Source organism: Mytilus galloprovincialis, chromosome 5 (genome assembly GCF_965363235.1).
Source record: "Mytilus galloprovincialis chromosome 5, xbMytGall1.hap1.1, whole genome shotgun sequence".
NCBI lineage: Eukaryota > Metazoa > Mollusca > Bivalvia > Mytilida > Mytilidae > Mytilus > Mytilus galloprovincialis.
Genome location: NC_134842.1, coordinates 86,014,443 through 86,034,941, shown reverse-complemented (window position 1 = coordinate 86,034,941; position 20,499 = coordinate 86,014,443). Strand labels below are relative to the sequence as shown.

The 20,499-nt window shown below is 32.4% G+C and overlaps 1 protein-coding gene and 1 long non-coding RNA gene across 2 annotated transcripts; one reads left to right on the top strand and one right to left on the bottom strand.

Moving 5' to 3' along the window:
* The first annotated feature begins 565 nt into the window (after positions 1–565).
* LOC143076603 (uncharacterized) lies at positions 566–8,869 on the top strand. Its single transcript, XR_012978719.1, has 6 exons — positions 566–1,073; positions 2,805–2,885; positions 3,937–4,034; positions 5,171–5,249; positions 6,369–6,398; positions 8,551–8,869. It is a non-coding gene; the product is annotated as an uncharacterized LOC143076603 (long non-coding RNA).
* A 5,580-nt stretch (positions 8,870–14,449) lies between these two features.
* LOC143076602 (neuferricin-like) lies at positions 14,450–20,034 on the bottom strand. The gene is made up of 4 exons (XM_076252424.1): positions 19,506–20,034; positions 17,948–18,088; positions 15,288–15,474; positions 14,450–14,677 (listed from the first exon to the last, which is right to left on the bottom strand). Exons 1-4 carry the CDS (start codon positions 19,819–19,821, stop codon positions 14,464–14,466), a joined length of 858 nt encoding a protein of 285 aa, XP_076108539.1. The 5' UTR covers positions 19,822–20,034; the 3' UTR covers positions 14,450–14,463.
* Between the last annotated feature and the right edge of the window lie 465 nt (positions 20,035–20,499).

Genomic DNA, 20,499 nt, shown 5'->3' with positions numbered 1-20,499 from the left:
CCAACAGATATACAAAATACCTGATTGAATGATATGCGAACACCCGAAAAAAACATTTAAAGATTTATACCGTTTGTTTGTACTGAGGCAGACGGTATTTAAAAGTATCGGCTGTTGTGTTAATCTGTTTCTAACCTTTCTGATTGTGGGATTCATTTCAAAAGTGGTTATGATCAATTCTGTTTGCAACTTATCCCCGTGACACCCCCTCCCTTCCCCCCAAAACAAATATGATTAAATCATTTGGAATATAAGCAGTTGTAGATTCATAAATGTCCATAAATGAGGACATTGACTGCCTAAGAGGGCGCCGCTCAAATATGTTACAGCGATTCTCTAAATAATAATCAATATTTGTTTCCACAAGAAGGGGGAGGGGGCGTCCCCCACGACATCCACCTTTGAAAGAGAGATAAAAGTATTTCAATATGCATATTTTGGGGTCGTCATAGTTATACTTTCATATCCACAATTTTAAAGATGTGACAATTTTTACATGTTTTTAAATTCCGCTTTACAGGAATTAAAATAAACGGATGTGTCTCATTATTTATTTTACAAATACACATATAGTGCTTTAACCAGATCAATGACCATAATCAGACCCTTCATTGATTAGTTTATTTCAAAACACCTATATATATAGATAGACTGGTCTATTATGAGCAAACGGGTTAAACTCCGCCTAGTCAAGTTAAATAAATCAAGTAACAGCATTAGGTACCAGGAATTACACATCATTACTCTAAATAAACATTACAAATGATTGTCAAGTGTTCATTTGTTTTCGTGGAAGACTTACTTATTGTTAAAACAAATAACAGGAAACTGGAAATATTTTTCATTTGTTATAGTTTTGATATTATATTGAGATGTGAAGCTTCAGAAAAAAATGTCTTGCACGGAAACGTATGAAATGGAGAATTCATCGGATGAACTTAGAGAGGAAACAGGAAATGACAATAAAATCAGGCTTTGGGGAAAGCAATGGTTCAAAACTGTTCTTTTCACACTTGCAATGTCACTTTTGTCTGCAGTTTTTCTTTTGACTGTAATTCATTTTGCGACGGGTGGTAAGTTAAAATATACATCTTTTTAATCCTATTACATGCTTCTGCATACATTTAAGAAGCAACAATAATTATAATTTTCCGCGTTTCGAAGTATAGAGGAAAATGATTGTACTAACGGTTCTTTCAATATATGTATGGACACGTGATATTAATTGTAGTATCACGTGAATGGTCATTTTTCGCAGGTTAATTTCCCTATTAGACCATTATCTCGCCAACTTCGAACTGGTCAAGTTCAGATTTAATGTTGGTTCATTATTGTTTGATTTGATTTGATTTTTTCTTGTTTTTGTACTATATATTGATATTTTTATTTGCTATTTCACATTTTGATGATATTTTGTTTATGTAAACATAAGCTTACTTTTAGTAATGTCCAAATTCACCTCTCGAGACGATCTTCCGAGCATTAGGGTCTGGACACAGGTTTCCATATCGACTAAGGTAACTTGGTTGTTGGTTTTTCCTGGCCGGCGGGTTTGTTTATGACGGAGTCAATGTTTTCATTTCGTATTGAAAGCATTGTTTATATGTATTTAGATATTATTGTGTATAAAATATGATGTTTGTTATGATATATATTGCAATGTTTATTTTTGTATTCCTCTGTCCGAATTAATCTTGAACTTATTTGTACTGTATTTCAATCATGTAATGTTGTCATTTTAGTGGTATATTTACAAATGCCATAAAAGCGCGAGTTTTGGTTTGCCATAAAACCATGTTCAACCCACTATTTTTTCTTACGATGCCCTGTGCCAAGTCAGGTAAATGGCAGTTGTTATCTCATATTTCGTTACTATATGTGTGTTGTATTGTCGCACCTTTTTTATGTAACAGAAACGCATATACTGCTTTTGCAATTGATATAAAACCTATCATATGAGTGTTATATATTATCAATCAAATTAGTTTAGCTTAACTGAAATCATAATCATCAGCGTGTAAAAACGTTGCCGTATTCTTTGTGTCCATATGATAATTCAGTAAAACTTCAGAAACACAACCAAAGACGTACGATATGACAACGTGACTTTCAATGTGAGATTGTTACAGTATAACTTGAAGTTGAAGTCAAATTGAAAGGGCATTTAATATCTATAAGTATTGAAATTTGCTGTTATTTTTTAGGAAAGAGTTTGGACTCACGTTGAAGAACCTTCAATTGTTCTATAAACAATTGTATTCATTAAGTACACAAAGAACTAATAACTATCGATTCACCATATGAATCCCTTTGGAAAGCAGCATTTAAACTTTTCTCCGATCTCGATTCTCTTTAGGGGACAAAAAGTATTTCATTTTCCAGACATATCTGATATTTTTTATTGTTTTGTCAGAAATCGGGTCGTTGCTTCTCCAGCTTGAATTGTTTTATATTTTGTCACGACCAATCTTAAATAGCTGGTTATAAATATTTGCTTTGTCCAGTATTGAAGGCCGTCCGGTGACCTTTAGTTGCTTAGAAGTCCGATTTATTTAAAACATGACGCCATACTAATGAAATCAACAAATATGTAGGTTCTTCCATTTCGTTTAACATCTAAACTCTGATAATAGTTCATTAAAATAAAATTTGAATACGTTGTGACTTTGTTTCTATTCTATTGCATTATTAACACATTTACTGATTTCAAGTCGTTGATATTTAAATTTATATAATATTGCGTTTCTACTTTTTTGCAGTAACATATTTTTTACTGGTTTCATATAATTTTTTTTTTATTTTAGTCCAACTACAGCAGCAGTTTGATTCACAGGGTACAAAGTTGGCAGTTCTACTAACACAGATTAAATGCAATACAAAACTGCGTAAATATTAACGAGTCATCACATGTTATAAGTATGCTTCTTTTGACTTAATGACTCGTTCTACACAAATTGACTCTGACGTCTATGTTGCTTAACTTAGTTTATAATTAGTATATCTCGGACGAAGGAGGATTAAACTTTTAAAAACGAATACTCGACCTATAAGATTAGTTAGGAATAAAACATTCTTATGGAAATATTTTGACGTTGCTGTTTTAAACATAAATGGGGGAAAAGGATTTTCAGCTATCTGTATATATACCTTTTTGGACAAACATTCTAATTTCATAGACAAGTAAATGAAATTTATCAAAGTCAACAACACTTCATAAAGTTCTCTTAAAAAAAACTGGTCTTGTTAAAGTTAACGGAGACGGTTTAGTCCATGTTTATGTTCTAAAACATTTCTGGTAATAGAGTATAAAGTAATTCACTTGTATACTCTTTATCAAAGCGTGTTGTCTCTGTATTTAATGGAATTCCTGCTTGTTTATTTGGCATTGTCATCGTCGTGTGATTAGTCATTTAATCCTTTGAACAGTTCCTATCCTGTTCCGGGGTCAGTTCGAACAAAAAATGTGGTTTGCGACAATCCATAGTTGTTTTCTTTATACCGCAACTCTTTAAACTTTGCAACTTCTTCGAAATGACACAGTTTGGGTAGAAAAATTATTAACTTTGCGTTAATAGGGTATTAAACAAAAACGCAGTATTCACATCACAAACAATGCTGTAAACGGTAAGGCCAAACTGTATACGATCAATGCATATGTACGGCGACATTGCCTTAGTGGTCTTATGTTATTATGCTACTATCAAGTGTGGGGTGACGAATGTTTGATCCTCGGCTAGGCATGCGATATTTGGTCATTTAGCACAAAAGGATCGTTTAAGGGTTGGATATTTCTTCTTATGACCTTTTACTTTTTGATTTACATATTCAGTATTCTAACATCATGTTTGATTCTCTCAACGAAAGAACACCTAATTTTAGATATAAAATGACAAGCTAAATGTATCTTAACATATTTACTATGCTTTCATATTATAGTAAGCAAAGAAAATATAAGTTGTGAAGACGGATGGGAGCTTTATAAAAAGCATTGTTATAAATTTGTGGAAGAAACAGAAACACGCGAAAAGGCTCAGGTAATTTGACTGTTATCATTGATAGATGCACAGGAGATGAACAACACTTTTTAAGTAGCAAAAATTAGTTAATGCAATTGTTCGTCTTGATATAAATTTAAGGCCTTTTAACATTGGATCCGTCAAGCAGAATTTTTTTTCCGGTATTTTAACAATAGAAATATAAAAATAATCATTATATTACTATTGTTTTTATACAATTTAGTCAGGTTGAATAAATATCTTTTCATGTTGCCTGTGGATAGAATTAGTTAAACAAAAGGATGTGTCAAATAAATATATAAACATTCCAAAGAGGACATTCAAAACGTATAAGTCGAATACAAACTTGCAACAGTTACATAATGCCAAAAACGAAAACGATTTTAATACAAACAGGTTCACAAATACTAAATAGAAAACTAGAAATTGAGCAAAGTATCCCGCTCAAACCTGTGGATTGTTGCAGGTTATCCTAATTAATAGAAGATTCTTGTCCATATATTCTATCTTTCAAGTTGGTAATGATAAGAACACATTTCTATAATGTCTCCTTCTGTGATATCTATCCGATGACCATTACATTAATAATAAAACTATTATAACCCTGGATTTTGATTTTTAAATTTTTGGTGTTTTAACGCAATTTTTTCAGCATTTTTCAGCAACACAATTAGACTATTTCATGGTGCACGAGCAGGGTTCGAACTCACAACCTCAGTGTTGACTTGGTAGTGATTACAGTAAATTTATAGTTCATGTAACACATGTTTATAGGAACTTATGTTTTGTTAAAGACAACATATAAAATCGTGTGTGATTGACAACTATCAACCCTACCAAAAAATGACATGGTTGTCAGAATCAATGGGTTGCGGTTTCAGTCACATATAACACATATCGTTTGTATGAATTTTAATTGGATAACGTGATCAATTTTCATTGCATCGATGCCATAAAAACTTACGCATAAGTGCTAACACGATGCGAGAAAACTCAATTTGCGACCATCAAATCACTAAGTTTAAAGTTATCTCCTAATTCTTGTCCTAGGAACATAAATTACTGTCTTACACTTTTTGTGCTTTCGTGTGTGTTTTTGACATGTCTTTTAAGGCCAGTGATTATTATTTAAGTATACATGTTGTTTTCAACAGGAAAAATGCAGCGAGGAATGTGCTTGTCTGGTAAAAATTGAGGATGCAGATGAAAATTCATTCATCTATTCCGCTGGAGGTAACTGTTTTATTCATTATTTTTTAATCATAAATAATTAATGATTTATCGAAATTAACAAATGTTCTTGTTGTTTACTTTTTATTTAGTGTTTTGTATACTGTTATTAGTTTTTTTCGTCGTTACGACTTACAAGTTTAAATTCTCCCTTTGTGAAACAGAGTTGTAAAGACAACTTTGCTTCGTTGTTTCTGAGTCCTAATTATTTATTTCAAGTGTATTATATTGTTATTTGAACACATTGTTGAAATTAAATATCCTTTATGGTCTTTCCACATTTTTTTGCTATGTTAGTTATTTTGTGAAATGATTCTCGAATTGTCATTCACCATGCTCATTTTTACATTGTATATGTTAAATGTGTTGATACAGATTGTTTACTTAACAAAAACGAAAAGCGTCATGCTATAGTTAAGTTTTTGAGAGCAATGTTTCAGAGCGTTTAGCGTGGTTTTTACCATACCACAGTTCCATCTTTGGAACAGAACAAAAAACTCCTTGCCAAAAAAAACTTTTTTCAAAGCTCAAGATGATTAACATTATAATTTTAATTGATAACCTTTAAGATTTAGAGTAAGTTACGGTTTATTCCGGGCTCTTTCTCTTGAAGCAAATACGTAGATTTGAAGAAAAAAAAACAGGAATAATAAATTAGACGTCACAAAATATAATCATAGGAATCGACTTAGTATACTTGGCTGTTTCAGTTAAAACACCATTCTATATACAAATTTAAAAAAGTGGTGTTTTTGCCAATAACACAATTATCTATCCGGAGACCAAATGACCTAAATAATATCAGGTATTGGTCACCGTACATGCTTCAATAATGTGTGCATCCCACTTGCATGCATTGCTATCAAATGGTGGAAGACCATCTGTTTACAAACAAATGCATACCAAGAGATTACTGATGCCCTACTGTCATTTTATACGTGTGTAGCAGAATTACCTATCAATGTTAAAATACAAATGTACAAGTACCACTCACCATCCCAAGACACTGTCCTTGAGAAAATTTGATTACTATCATAATTGAAAGAGTAAATCGTAATTGTATGCCGGCTGACCATAACCTACGTTTTGCTTTCATACTTTTTCTTTTGCTGTTTTATATAGGTTTGCCAGATACACGAGTAATTGGAAAATGTAAGCATAATTTAACTGTTTTATGTCGCCTATGTCCATAATGGCCTTTTAATATAGATTTAACATGTATTTACTAGCATTATGTCCTTGAAAAAGGATTGCTACTTACAATGCGTATATTTAATAAAGGGTTCTTTGTAGAAAGTTAAAATTATCGGTTAGAAAATTTAATGGATACCCTCATGCTTTTGTTTACCGTTCCTTCATATAAATAAAGGCAACAGTAGTATACCGATGTTCAAACTCATAAATCCATGGACAAAAAACAAAATCGGGGTAACAAACTAAAACTGAGGGAAGCGCATTAAATATAAGAGGAGAACAACGACCCAACACTACAATGTAACACAAACAGAAACGCACCAAGCAACAGACAAAATCCCACGAGAATAACAAATATAACATCAAAACCAAATACATGAATTTGGGATAGACAAGTACCGTGACACGTCTTATCGCAATGTGAATTTACACTCATAAATAAGAGAAAACAAACGACGCAACGTTAAAATGTAACACATACAGAAACGAACTATAATATAACAATGGCCATATTCCTGACTTGGTACAGGACATTTTTAAAGAAAAAAATGGCGGGTTGAACCTGGTTTTGTGGCATGCCAAACCTCCCCTTTTATAACCATGTGAAATATAACATTAAGATGACAACTCAACACTACAGGACTACAATATAAATAAATTGGAGAATACAATTGACAAAGAAACACACGAACAACAGCCAACAAAAGGCAACAAGTTGAAAATTTTAATACGCCAGAAGTGCATTTTATCCACACAAGATCTACTAGTGATGCCCAGATACAAAAGTTTGAAAGCCGATTTGTCGCAGATGACTAAGATATAGTTCACTGGTTGTAAATGTAGTCCACATTATTCTGTATTCTGACATCTCCAGATTTTTTCTAAGCTTACGGAACGCGATTGTTAGCAATGGTTAACAATTATGAAATTGCCAAAGCAGGAAGTTAATAGTTATCAAAGGTACCAGGATTATAATTCAATACGCCAGACACAAGACTCATCAGTGACGCTTAGATTAAAATGGTTATAAAGCCAAACAAGTACAAATTGAAGAGCATTGAGGACCCAAAATTCCAAAACGTTGTGCAAAATACGGCTAAGATAATCTATTCCTGGGATAAGAAAATCCTTAGTTTTTCGAAAATTTCAAAGTTTTGTAATAGGAAATTAAAAAAAAAAACGACCATATAATTGATATTCATGTCAACACCGAAGTGCTGACTACTGGGCTGGTGATACCCTCCGGGACGAAACGTCCACCAGCAGTGGCATCGACCTAAGACCGTTTCGGACCTTTTGAGTTGTAGCCCCTTTTTTATATAATAAGGTTCAAATTGATCAATACTAAGTATTCATTAAGTGTTATGTGGACTATAATTATGCCTTTTACAAAGGTGTTGTCTCCTTTCAATCTTCGTGTACAAATGTTTTTTAATATTTAATATTAAATATATTAAATAAAGGTTGATCGAAAATATAGAAGTGTTGTATGTCTTCAGAAACAACATGTTTCTATTTTTGTGTTAAAGACCGTGTGCATCAATGTATACTTATATGTACGGGAATAATATTTGACGTGTGTAAATAAAGAATTTTTTCTGCTCTTTTGAAACTTTGCAAAATTATTTTAATTTGAAGTCAATCAGTAAATGATCGAATATTTCCTCATACGACAGGCGACTTCGTTACACTAAAGTAATTGAAATACGTGTATCGCAATTTTAAATATGAAAATAGTCAACTTACAATCTGCTGCCCAGCCTTCCCTTTATTTGTCATCAACGGTAACAAAGTTAGAATTTAAATTTATTTTTTCCATTCATTCATTTTATTTTTTTTATCTTTTTCTATGTCCCCAACTTTGTTAGAAAAGAAGTTTAATCGTCTTTATGATTTCTGACATGTAAGCTGATTGAAAAATAAATGTGATACGAGTAAAGCTGACATGAACGTTTTGAGTTGATGATGTACTAGTATTGCATTGCCATTGATGTTCACATGTACTTCACATCTCATTTTTATTCATAAAAATAAGTAATATATACGTTTAATATAACGATACTTTCAAAGCTAATATAATATTTGATCCTACAAATTTTTTTCCGGCCAGTGCACGAAGTCTACTGGACCAGTGGAATTCGTATTAAAAAAAATAACTGGTTGTGGACCGCTGATGGAAAGCTCGTTACCTATGACAACTTCAATTCGATAGAACCAAATAATATAAATGGCATTGAAAATTGCATCAGCATGAGCAATGATGGAACATGGAATGACTATAGGTGTAATGGAACTTTATACTACATTTGTGAAAAACAGGCTTGAAAATAAAATAAGGAAAGACTGACATTGGATTGGAACATTTCTTACTTACATTTTGCAGAAACTGTTGAAAAAATACCTCCAATAAAATATGTATTTATCATTAATTGTTTTGGCTTTTAACTAGATGTCAGTAACTGCGAGTACTCTCAAATCGTACTTTCTTGTTAATTTGACCTTCTGGTACTATTTGTAATGCTTTTTTAATGTTAACTTGTCACTTCTTCGTACTATGAACATCAAAATAATGTCCTTTCTCCTGTCATACTGTATAAACATCACACTTCCGGCACCTGTACATGAAGAACACGAAGTTTTATCGAGCACCAATTTTATAGTTTAAATGTTGATATTCATCCCACATGTACCAAGTTATAGAATATTTTAATTGATATACAAGAAATTTCTTGACGTTCCTAAACGGAAGGTTATACAGACAAAAAGAAGTATGCTTAACAACAAAATTATTTTCATTTACCTGGGTATAATTTTGATATTACAAATGGCGTAATTGTTTTCAAAATTGATGTTTTTCTGAAACTGTTTAGCATTTCACAGCGGTATAATACTCTAACTTTAATTATTCATCCCTTATTTTTATTAACTTTGTATATACATTGTATCATCAATCAAGTTTATTCGTTCAGTGTAAGTTCATTTGTGTGACTACGTCTATTGATTAAGTTAAGGTAGCACAATACAAAGATTGTATAACTCCAACTCCTAAGTTTTAAAATGCTGTAACGTTCTAAATAATGCTTGAAATTTATAAAAGTGGTCGTTTTGGTTAACTAACAGATTACTCTTTCAAATTAATGCAATGTTAGTATTATGCAACAATTATGTAACCAATTATAATGTTAACTGTGTCTAAAATATTTTTCACCAAATTTCCACTTTCAAATGAAATTAGCTTCTGCACAGGTATCCCTAGAGGGTTGATTTTATTATATGTTGTTCCTATGGCCATTATCTACATAAGGGTGTCTCAGATTTCAGATAGAATGTATAAAACAAATTTTACACCTAATTAAACATTATCTTCTTTTATTTGGTTATGGTGTTTACACTAATTACAGATTTATGAGAGAATGGAATACCATAGAGACAATCTGAGACACCCTTTTGAAGCCCATGATGTGTTGATTAAGATTTCGTTAAAATTTTCTGTATAGTTAAAGAAATGATAGAGCTAAATTCATTCAAGTGAACTTACCCAGATTTTGCCACTAATTACATAATAATTGATTACATAATGATTGCATAATAAAAAAAATTGAATTCATTTAAAAGATTAATCTTTTATCTATCTATATATACCTCTTTTATTATTTTCTATGCATTCATAAGTAAGTTACAGCATTTCAAAGGTTAGTGATTGGAAGTAAAAAAATCTTTGTATTGTGCTACCTTAAGCCATTCCAATTAGTTGTTATAGTGTGTCTTTCTATGTTGTGATGTTACACTATTGTTTCAGATAAGGGTTAAAGTTTGGTACAATTAAAACGTTTTAAACCCGCTGCAATTGTTTGCACCTGTCCTAAGTTGGGAATCTGATGTTCAGTAGTTGTCGTTTTTTGGTGTGGTTCATAAGTGTTTCTTGTTCTCGTTTTTATATATAGATTAGACCGTTGGTTTTCCCGTTTGAATGTATTTACACTAGTAATTGTTTTGGGCCCTTTATAGCTTGCTGTTCGGTGTGAACCAAGGCTCCGTGTTGAAGACCGTACCTTGACCTAGAATGGTTTACTTTTAAAAATTATGACTTGGATGTCGAGTTGTCTCATTGGCACTGTACCACATCTTCCTTTATCTATTGAAATATTTGTGTTAATTTCTCTAAATAAGTTTTGATTCAATATTGCTACAATATTCAATATTTCTACAGAATATATAACCTTACCATAGGAACACAGTGTAATCGTATGAAAAAACATAAATATTTACATTCTCTATCTACATACAAAAGTGCGTTGGTTATCTACTTAAACAATACAACAATACATTGTCAAGATTCAATACACCTGTATGCATAAAAATATTAAGTAAAAATATCCATCTAGTTCACCGTAGGACAAGAAGAAAAATCTGTTCATTCGGAACACATCTTAACTTAGTAGCTTTATGCATACGGACCAAGAGCGTTGTCTATTTACTTAAACAATGCAACAATACGTTTTCTAGCTAAACTAGATCGTTGTCTACCTAGGATTAATACCACCAAATCATAGTACGTCACATTCGGTTGCATACGAAAACAAAGGCTGAAAACACTTTTACCTTGAATTTGACAGTTGTAGGAAATTAATTTCACATTTCATTGCAGTAGAGTAAAAAATATCTGAGTCATAAACATTTGTCTTGGGTGTTTCAAAACATTATTCTTTTTATAAAGTATTCCTATGTCAGTCGTTATACTGGTCCTCGTATAATTGTTTCTTTTGTTTAAGCGTACAGCGAGCTTGAGTAACATTCTCACATGACATCGATGCGTACAAATGTATTGATACATTCCGCACAGACAAATGGAAACCCCATTTTAGATACGATTTTTCTGTCTAACATAAAAACCAGGTATTACCTCATTTTTTTACCTGGATAAATAAAGGCAACAGTAGTATGCCGCTGTTGAAAAAGTAAGTCACAACCCTTAGGCTTACTTCGACCTATGCTGTTGTCTTTATTTTGTATACACATAAGGAGGCACGTACATCAAAGTAAAACAACAAATGTACTGGAAGGTCATTCTAAATATATCAACTATTTATTGACCCTCTTCTGAATTAATGAAGACCAGAAATGATAATGATATGACTTTCTTGCCGTCGATCCAGCCATATCTACATAACAATGGTAGGTCAAAGGAATTTTTTGTTAATGCAAAAAAAAAAAAAAAAAAATAGTGCCTAGATCTTTTGCAAACAAAAAAGCATTGGGTAATGACAACTGAACATATAAGGATAAGGAAGCTAAACTATATGCAATTAAAGGAATAAAGAAAGTAAATGCATTTAGACCTATGATTTTTTAAGTGAGGTTTAAATTTAATTTTCTTTTTTAAACCGTTTTTTTTCTAAAGTGAATATTTTCGAAGGGTTAAATATTTCGCAGTGGTGTCTTGACATGGCTTTGTTTGGACTTGATTGTTTGCTTTTTGGCCTTGAATGTTTGTCCCTAATATTTTATTAACTGTGCATTTGCATTCAGATATCGCAGATTAAATTTATTCGTTTATAATGTATTATTGTACGTTTTTTTATTGAGTTAAGCCTACCAATTGATATTTTATCGTGTGTTTTTCTATGTTGTGATGTTATGCTATTGTTTCAGAAAAAGGGACAAGGTTTGGATCCATTAAAACGTTTAATCCCGCTGTAAATGTTTGCACCTGTCATAAGTCAGGAATCTGATGTACAGTAGTTGTCGTTTGTTTATTTAATTTATATGTGTTTCTCGTTTCTCGTTTTATTTTTATTTTATACAGATTAGACCGTTGGTTTTCCCGTTTGAATGGTTTTACACTAGTAATTTTGGGGCCCTTTATAGCTTGTTGTTCGGTGTGAGCCAAGGCTTCGTGTTGAAGGCCGTACATTTACTTTTTTAAAATTGTTATTTGGATGGAGAGTTGTCTCATTGGCACTCACACCACATCTTCCTATATCTATTTAAGAATTTGTGTCATATGTTCGGACTACTTGGTGTTTTTACTACCATACAAGGTAAAATATATTGCCCCATAACACCCAATTATATTGTCATATAACACTTTAAGGCTTTTTCGAGCTTATAGTATCAATTTTACCTTCTTGATTTAATTAATTTCCCCTCATTATATCCTTAAAACAAATCTGTGTAAAAATTGGAAACATTCATTAATGCGAACTGCTGGCAACATAGTCCAGTGGATATATGAACAATTGATCACTTAATGGTAAAAGCGAAGTTAAAGATTAAGGGAATTAAAAGAACTGGAAAATTTTCAATTATGGACCGAAAAGACGGACAATTCTAGGTAAACTAGTTAACAATGAGATTAGCTTCCGAGAATGAGTTCCGGTACTTTGGGTTATATAACAACATTGTTAACTAGTGACAAGTGTTTCGCACTTTTATCAATCACTTTCCAATCACATTTTGATATACTGGTCAACAAAAACGGAAATGTGTTTATCTTGTGTTCCGTCTTTCTTAAAACCTTAAGTTTCTCTGTTTTTGTTTTATAAAGATATACAGATTGTAAAAATCCAGTTAATCTAACAAAAAAAATCAAAAAAATCCAGTCTTCCCTTCATTTTTAATTAATAATGGAATGTCAAACCCAATGTTTTAATAACGTGTCTTTCATTTTTTGTTTGAGATTACAGTTAAGTTACAAACATAATCTGGTACAGAAAGTGTATGTGATATTTACAAATCACATGTTACAAAATGTATCAAGTAAGCTTGTCGTACTCACTTTTCGATAATCTGCTATTTTTGTTATTATGTATTTTGAATTACCGCAAACGGAATATTGGATCATGACAATCTGTCTATTTCAAATATACGGACAAAAATATTTAATTACATTACACGTTATATTGTCATACAAATTTAAGCATCATGACCAAATTAATACAAAATATACATGTACTATTCATAGAGAGGTATTCTTTTTACCAGTAAAAATATAGTCCGGAAAACTGACAGACAACCAGAAATTTGAACCTTTTACACAAGCTTCAAATTCTACATTATCTTAGTTGTCTTAAATATTACATATCTACCTACAGGAAAAGATTATCATAATCGGTATTTGGAAAAAACTTTCGGATTTTTGTTGTACTCAATGCTCTTTCAAATTATTAATTGATTTTACCTTTCAATATTTTTATTCTAGAGACACCGATGAGAATCGTGAGACTTTTGTAGACGACGCGGGCGTCTGACGAACACAATTATCCTGTTACATATATATTATATATTTTGATGATATTTCCGCTCAGAATAATATTAACTATTCTACACCAGGAATAGACTACCTTGGCTGTATTTGGCAAAATTTTCAAAAATGTGGGTTTTCAACATGCTCAATGCTCTTCAACTTCGTACACTCTTTTTATTAAAGTATCACTGCTGAGTCTCAAGAAGTGTAGACGAAACGCAAAATTTTAATGTCAGGAGTATATTTTTATAGGCTGGTCCTGTGTCGAGTTTATAATAATAATAATAAAGACGAAGAAGTTAGTAGTATATGTTTATGTTAAAGTGAGCCATCATGGCCAACGAGTTATGTAACAAGAGGCAATGCAGTCATAAAAAGAAAAACACTATAACCGGAACTTTTGAGGAGAGGAAAGGGGAATATGGGACGCTCAAAAACAATTTTAACAAAAACACGAAGTTCATAGTTCATAAACACTAGTACAAGTGAATTCAGTATACACATGACTGCATCGCAATGAAAATTGATAGGAATGAAATGTATCACGATTGGGATTAAAGCGTGAGATATACCATGTATATCGAGATGTTTCGATTTCATTTTGATTGGACACAAACCTTTTTTATTTTCCTTGTAAAACAAATTATTTTCTTTGTCCTGAAATTTGTAATCAAACAATTTATCTACAATTAAACTATGCCGCCAAATAAAAAAAAGATGAACATTGTCGGGCCTGACTAAAAAAAGTAACTAATCAGCAACATCTTGTTAATATCATTATTCTGGAAAGTAACACGAATCAACATTTGGATCACATCCTTCGTACAATTTCATACCAGGATTGTCTAAATCACCATTATTTTTGTGATTCTTAGTATCAGGCTGATCAGATGGAGGACCTATATTTTTTACACATGCACATCGCGCATGAGTCTCGCCTGGTCTAAAATACTGTCTTGGAACACCGACCCATTCTCTTTGAATTCCTCCACTGAAAAAAATAAAATATCGATATTAAATATCTGAACAAGACAACGGTATACGTACAATTTGCTACATTCAAAGCACACAAAAGATTATTCCTTTGTCTTTTCTTACTTTGAATTCAATTGAAAATCAATGCCATGCATGTAATAAAATGCTTCGCTGAGCGCAGCCTGCTACGTCCGCAGAGGTAGAACCATGAACAGTTCGGCCACGTTTGGACACAATATTCAAGCTTGATACTGTCTGAATTTGAATTGTGATCAAATTTTTGACATAATATAGGTTTTTGACACAAAACAAAATGGGGTCAAAGATCTTGCAAATCTATAGCGCAATACTGTACAAATGAAGATTTCTCCTTGAAACTTTTAAAACATTTAAAATTTTAAAAATTTTGAAGAAAAATAAATTAGCTCTTTAAAAAAATTGGAGCAATTACACCCAAACTTAAATACTATCGGTCAGCTTACGGCTTCAACAACGAGCAAAACCCATACCACATATATATATTCAGTTTGTTTTCGACTTATGCGTTCTAATTAATCTTTCGTATATTTTGCCTTTCTCTTTTGAATGAAGTTTAAACCCTCAAATAGTTTATTGTAAATACAAACCTGAAATTAGAACACCACAATGTCTTCCCTTGGCCTGCTTTAAACTGAGAATTACATGGCGGGAACATTACAATGTCTGCCTTTTTCTCATCCTCTGCTTTGTTGGCAAAAACCAGCTTCCTATCAAATTCTAACTTCACTTCTGAAGGGTTACCATGCTCGTCAAAATAACTTCCAAGTAGATAGCCTTGAAATAAAAGATTTAACCTAGATAATTTACGACTTCAAAATTTACCTTGAATTATAAGGTTTTACGACTAAGGAGCACAAAAAGGCCAAACCAAAGCCGAAAATCGTTAATACAGATGATATATAATGACCATGAAATAAAACAGTAATGAAATAGGCCCAAGTTTGACTGTCAAAAAAATAATTATAAGGTGAGAAGTAGTCTCAGCATCGGTCATGTAGACGTCAGCAACTATAGGTCCCCGTAGGGCCTTCAACAACGAGCAAAATCCATGTCACTTGGCAAGCTATACATAATGAATATTTCTGTGAAATTAGTAATCTAATCAGGTATAAAATTGAGAATGGAAATGGGGAATGTGTCAAAGAGACAACAACCCGACCAAATAAAAAACAACAGCAGAGGGTCACCAACAGGTCTTCAATGTAGCGAGAAATTCCCGCACCCGGAGGCGTCCTTCAGCTGGCCCCTAAACAAATATATACTAGTCCAGTGATAATGAACGCCATACTAATTTCCAAATTGTACACAAGAAACTAAAATTAAAATAATACAAGACTAACAAAGGCCAGAGGCTCCTGACTTGGGACAGGCGCAAAAATGCGGCGGGGTTAAACATGTTTGTGAGATCTCAACCCTCCCCCTATACCTCTAACCAATGTAGTAAAGTAAACGCATAACAATACGCACATTAAAATTCAGTTCAAGAGAAATCCGAGTCTGATGTCAGAAGATGTAACCAAAGAAAATAAACAAAATGACAATAATACATAAATAACAACAGACTACTAGCAGTTAACTGACATGCCAGCTCAAGACTTCAATTAAACTGACTGAAAGATTATGATTTCATCATATGAACATCAGGCACAATCCTTCCCGTTAGGGGTTTAGTATCATACCATCATAACATATATGAGAAGAACATAACCCGTGTCATGCCAACAACTGTTTTGCATTCATCCGTATGCTTGCTAACTACAAGTTTGGCATCAACATCTTTCAAAGAAGAAGGGTGTTGTAGAATTAATATAAGCAGAAATGGTAGTCCTTGTATTTTGTATGAGAAAGTCCAAAAGTTCACAATTCTTGCCATAAAGAAGAATTTGAACATGATCAGTGTAATTTTGTCTCACTGTTTTCAATGAGAAACGGATTCGTAAAATTAAACAAGCAGAAACGTGTATGTTTATACTTTCGTATGGAAAACCCCCAAATGCGTAAGATGAGAAAAATATGTGCCTTAGAAGAACCAGTGCATGTTTGGATGAATTCTATATCAAATCGGTTAAAAGAGTTGTGAATTAACAAGATGAGATAAAGACGACACGGGCGAACGACAGAAGTAATTGCTTTGTTTCGCTGCACCTGTTGATACAGATTAACGGTATTTTCCAACAAATCAATTATTTTTTTTTTTCAAAATGTCTCCAACACAATCTAATTTAAAGAAAATCGACCCTACTATATGATTTTTTATGTTGTTTCTTTCATTTCAAAACATGGCAAATAGATGGAAACCAAAATTAAAGAATGTCAATGTTAAACTCTTTCGTCTGGAGGTACAGAACCAACTTTTTACTACCAACTCTAAGTGTTCTTTATTGGAAACCCATACTGTTTCATTAAGATCGAGTGGCATAAATGGGGCAAAACTATGGCATGGAGATTCCATTGAAAAAAGTAATAATTAACATTGCCATCTGTTCTTGTACATATTGTCGTTTTCAATTCGATTCTATCTCTAATACTGTTTACGGAAAAATGCAAATAAAAGAAATTGCTTCAAGGGGATATAACTCTCAAAGGGGATGAATTCTTTGCAGCCTCATATGTTAATGCATCATGATGAGATGTACCTTTTGTCCAAATAAGGTCATGATATCTTTAAAAACAACGAAGGGGGCCATGTTGAAAATAACCAATAAAAGGCAGATAACTTCTAGAGGGGATGATGAAATCCTTAACAGGGTCATTTGGTATTACTTCATGATGAGGTCTAGCGATGGTCGATATTTGGTCTTCATAACTTCAACAGAAACAAGAGGCGGGCATGTAAAAATAATGTTGGAAGACAAAAAAGGAAAAGAAAAAAACATCAGAAAAACAATAAGGTCCTTCCTCACGTAGATGAAAGACCTTAATTATTTCAAGGTGGAGCAATATGCATGTCTAGCTTGAAATATAAACATCGATTTCAGGCGGTAAATGTCTGTTATGTAAATGTCACTAAAAAAACCGATGTATTTATCTGTGCATTTCACTTTTTATTCCATCTCAAACCTTAACCTTAGAACAGCCTGGCATGACAAGGACAATCTACAGTTAGTATAGATTGTTCCTGTTTGGAAGTAAGGTTTCAGAAAGCTTGAGCCGGGCTATTCAGAAAAAAAATCATCTGTATATTATCTTATATCATGAATATAAACCATTGTCATTAAAATATGATCTTTATTCATATCATATATACCTTTAAATGTATAGTCCTTCATGTAAAACTGTAACCAATGATTGACGCTGTGTATTTGACTTAATGTGAAGCCGCTTATATCCTCTATCAAACCTTTGTCGTTGAATTCACCTGTCACGTATCCTCGGGTTCCATCTCTACCTAAAACATATATTTTACACAAAACGTGAGAAGAATTTGAAAAATAATATTTTTCAAAACTTTTATAACTTTTAGCGTACAACGATGTGAATTAAGAAATAATTCCTTCATGTCATAATCTATTTGCTCTTTTTAACTAAGGAAGGCAAATTTTTTTTTTATCGATATCTTAAACTGAGCGTTAGCCAGGTGTAAAATATGTGATGAATAGAGATCTTCATATTAATCCAAATTCAACTTAACTAAAACAATCAATTTGAGATGAACATAATTAGTACAAATGATTGATATAAGGATCTGGAAACAAGGCCTTGCATAATTTATATAAAAGCGGCTCCTAAATTTTCTGCTACTGTCTCATCGTTTTTTTCGTTTTGGAAGAAGATTATATCATTGTGAAAAGCTCATAAAATTCTACAGATACATTGTTAATTTGGTCAACTTCACTACTTATTTTTTGATGCATTTAAAAGACTACTATTTTTTAATCAACTCTTCGGCAAAATTGTGTAACATGTGTAAATGCAATGCGTGTCAGTGCTACAGTGTATAAAAGTAAATTTCACCCTGAAATGTTACATTCTGCACAAACGCCAGGTCATTCGTTCTGCTCTGAAGTCCCCCCCTTTTTTTCCGTATGATTACTGTTACAATAGGGAACCTAGCCGGTATAGAAGCTTGGACCACTTTGGAAGTTCTTCAGTTACCTCGACTGGCTTGTATTTGAAAAAGGAATACTCGATGTTTGCATAGTAATCATGTTACATGTATATGATACAGTGTATAAACATGTATTGTGTTTGTGTTCGTGGTCTTTAGTCTGCCAAGAAGCAGAATACCATTCTATATTTTACATTTTGATTGAACCTATAGTGTTTTGCATCACAAATGTGATGCTGTAAAGAGATCTTGGTGATTGTATGCATGCCCACCCTCCCCCACCCCAGTATCGTCTTATAAAAAATGCCTGGGATTCGAAATTTTAGGGTGGTTATTCAAATTAAATGGGAGCATATACATGATATAAATGTGTTCATCAGAACCATAATAAGTCATGTAAGTATACAAAGAACGATAATTCTTTATGTAAATTTTACCTGTATGAAAACTATCTAGTTTTATATAAAATTAGTACATTTGTAAAAACGTCAGAAAATCATAATCCATGACACATACACTTTAATATATCATATTAACTTTGAAACTGCATGATTAGTCATGTAAAAGATTGAAGTAATACAAAATGTAAAAAGAAAGTAAAAAAAAATATTGTTGCTTTTAAAACAGGATATGGGTTTGAAACCTTTAAATACAATTATAACAATATCAGCAGGAAACCAAAGTGATGTAATTTAAAAAAAATATAATTATTTTTGTTTCTCTTTTGAAAATAAATCAGTGTTTTAAATATGCATACCAGCGAAGAATTCGTAGCCTCCACCTGGCCCATAATGTTTCTTTCCTTTAGTAACATCAAATACATGTCCCAGTACAGCGAGATACACAGGTGATCCATTTTCTCCTTTGTATTTACTCAATTCCTCTTTTGTATACACTTTTCCCGATTTCATCCGTTTGACATCCGAAATACTTATAACACTGTTCCTTATGGAATCGGGAATAACATCTATAATCTTCTGACGATATGGTTTGAAGATATCAACTGTAAAAATTACTGCAAACACTGCTACAAGGATTGCTACTAATGTAAACAAACGTATAACCAGACCCATCCTGGTTCAATAATTAGAACATGTACAATTGTTCTTTTACACCTGTATGGATTCTTTATGATGTTGACGGAATGCACGCACTAATGGGATTTTGGACTATAGTATTTAAAGATCTCAAGATCAGCTCTGTATGACAGATGTTTCAAGAAGAATTTTTCTCACAAGTTAAGTCTAGTCAGTGGGCGCTGCCATGTTGTAAGAAAGTAAACGTTAAATCTAATACGGAGAATAAGCTACATTCCGTGCATTTTTCAACAACATTATTCGTCTCTTCATATTCTTCTTTATATGACTTATATGAACACAGAAAAACATCAACCGGTTGATGATTACTTTCTAGTGCATGCCTGGTTTAACATTATTGTTAATAATAAAAACATATTTATCGGCTTTTAAGTCTTCTTTCTTGTAATGGTGGCCACCGAAAAAATGATAGGAGTTTATAAAGTAAACGGTTGTGTTGAACTTTATCTGCAAAGGATTTTTCGAAAAATTGACTTTCGAGATTTGGTTTTTTAAGTCTAACTGGGAATATAATTTGAAACAGCTTTTATATAGAACAATTTGAGAGATATATGCAGAAAAAATAAAAGACTTAAAGTTTTGATATAAGGGGAGGACAATTCAGACAACCATTGGATGTTCAGTAGTTGTCGTTTGTTGCTGTTGTTCATATAT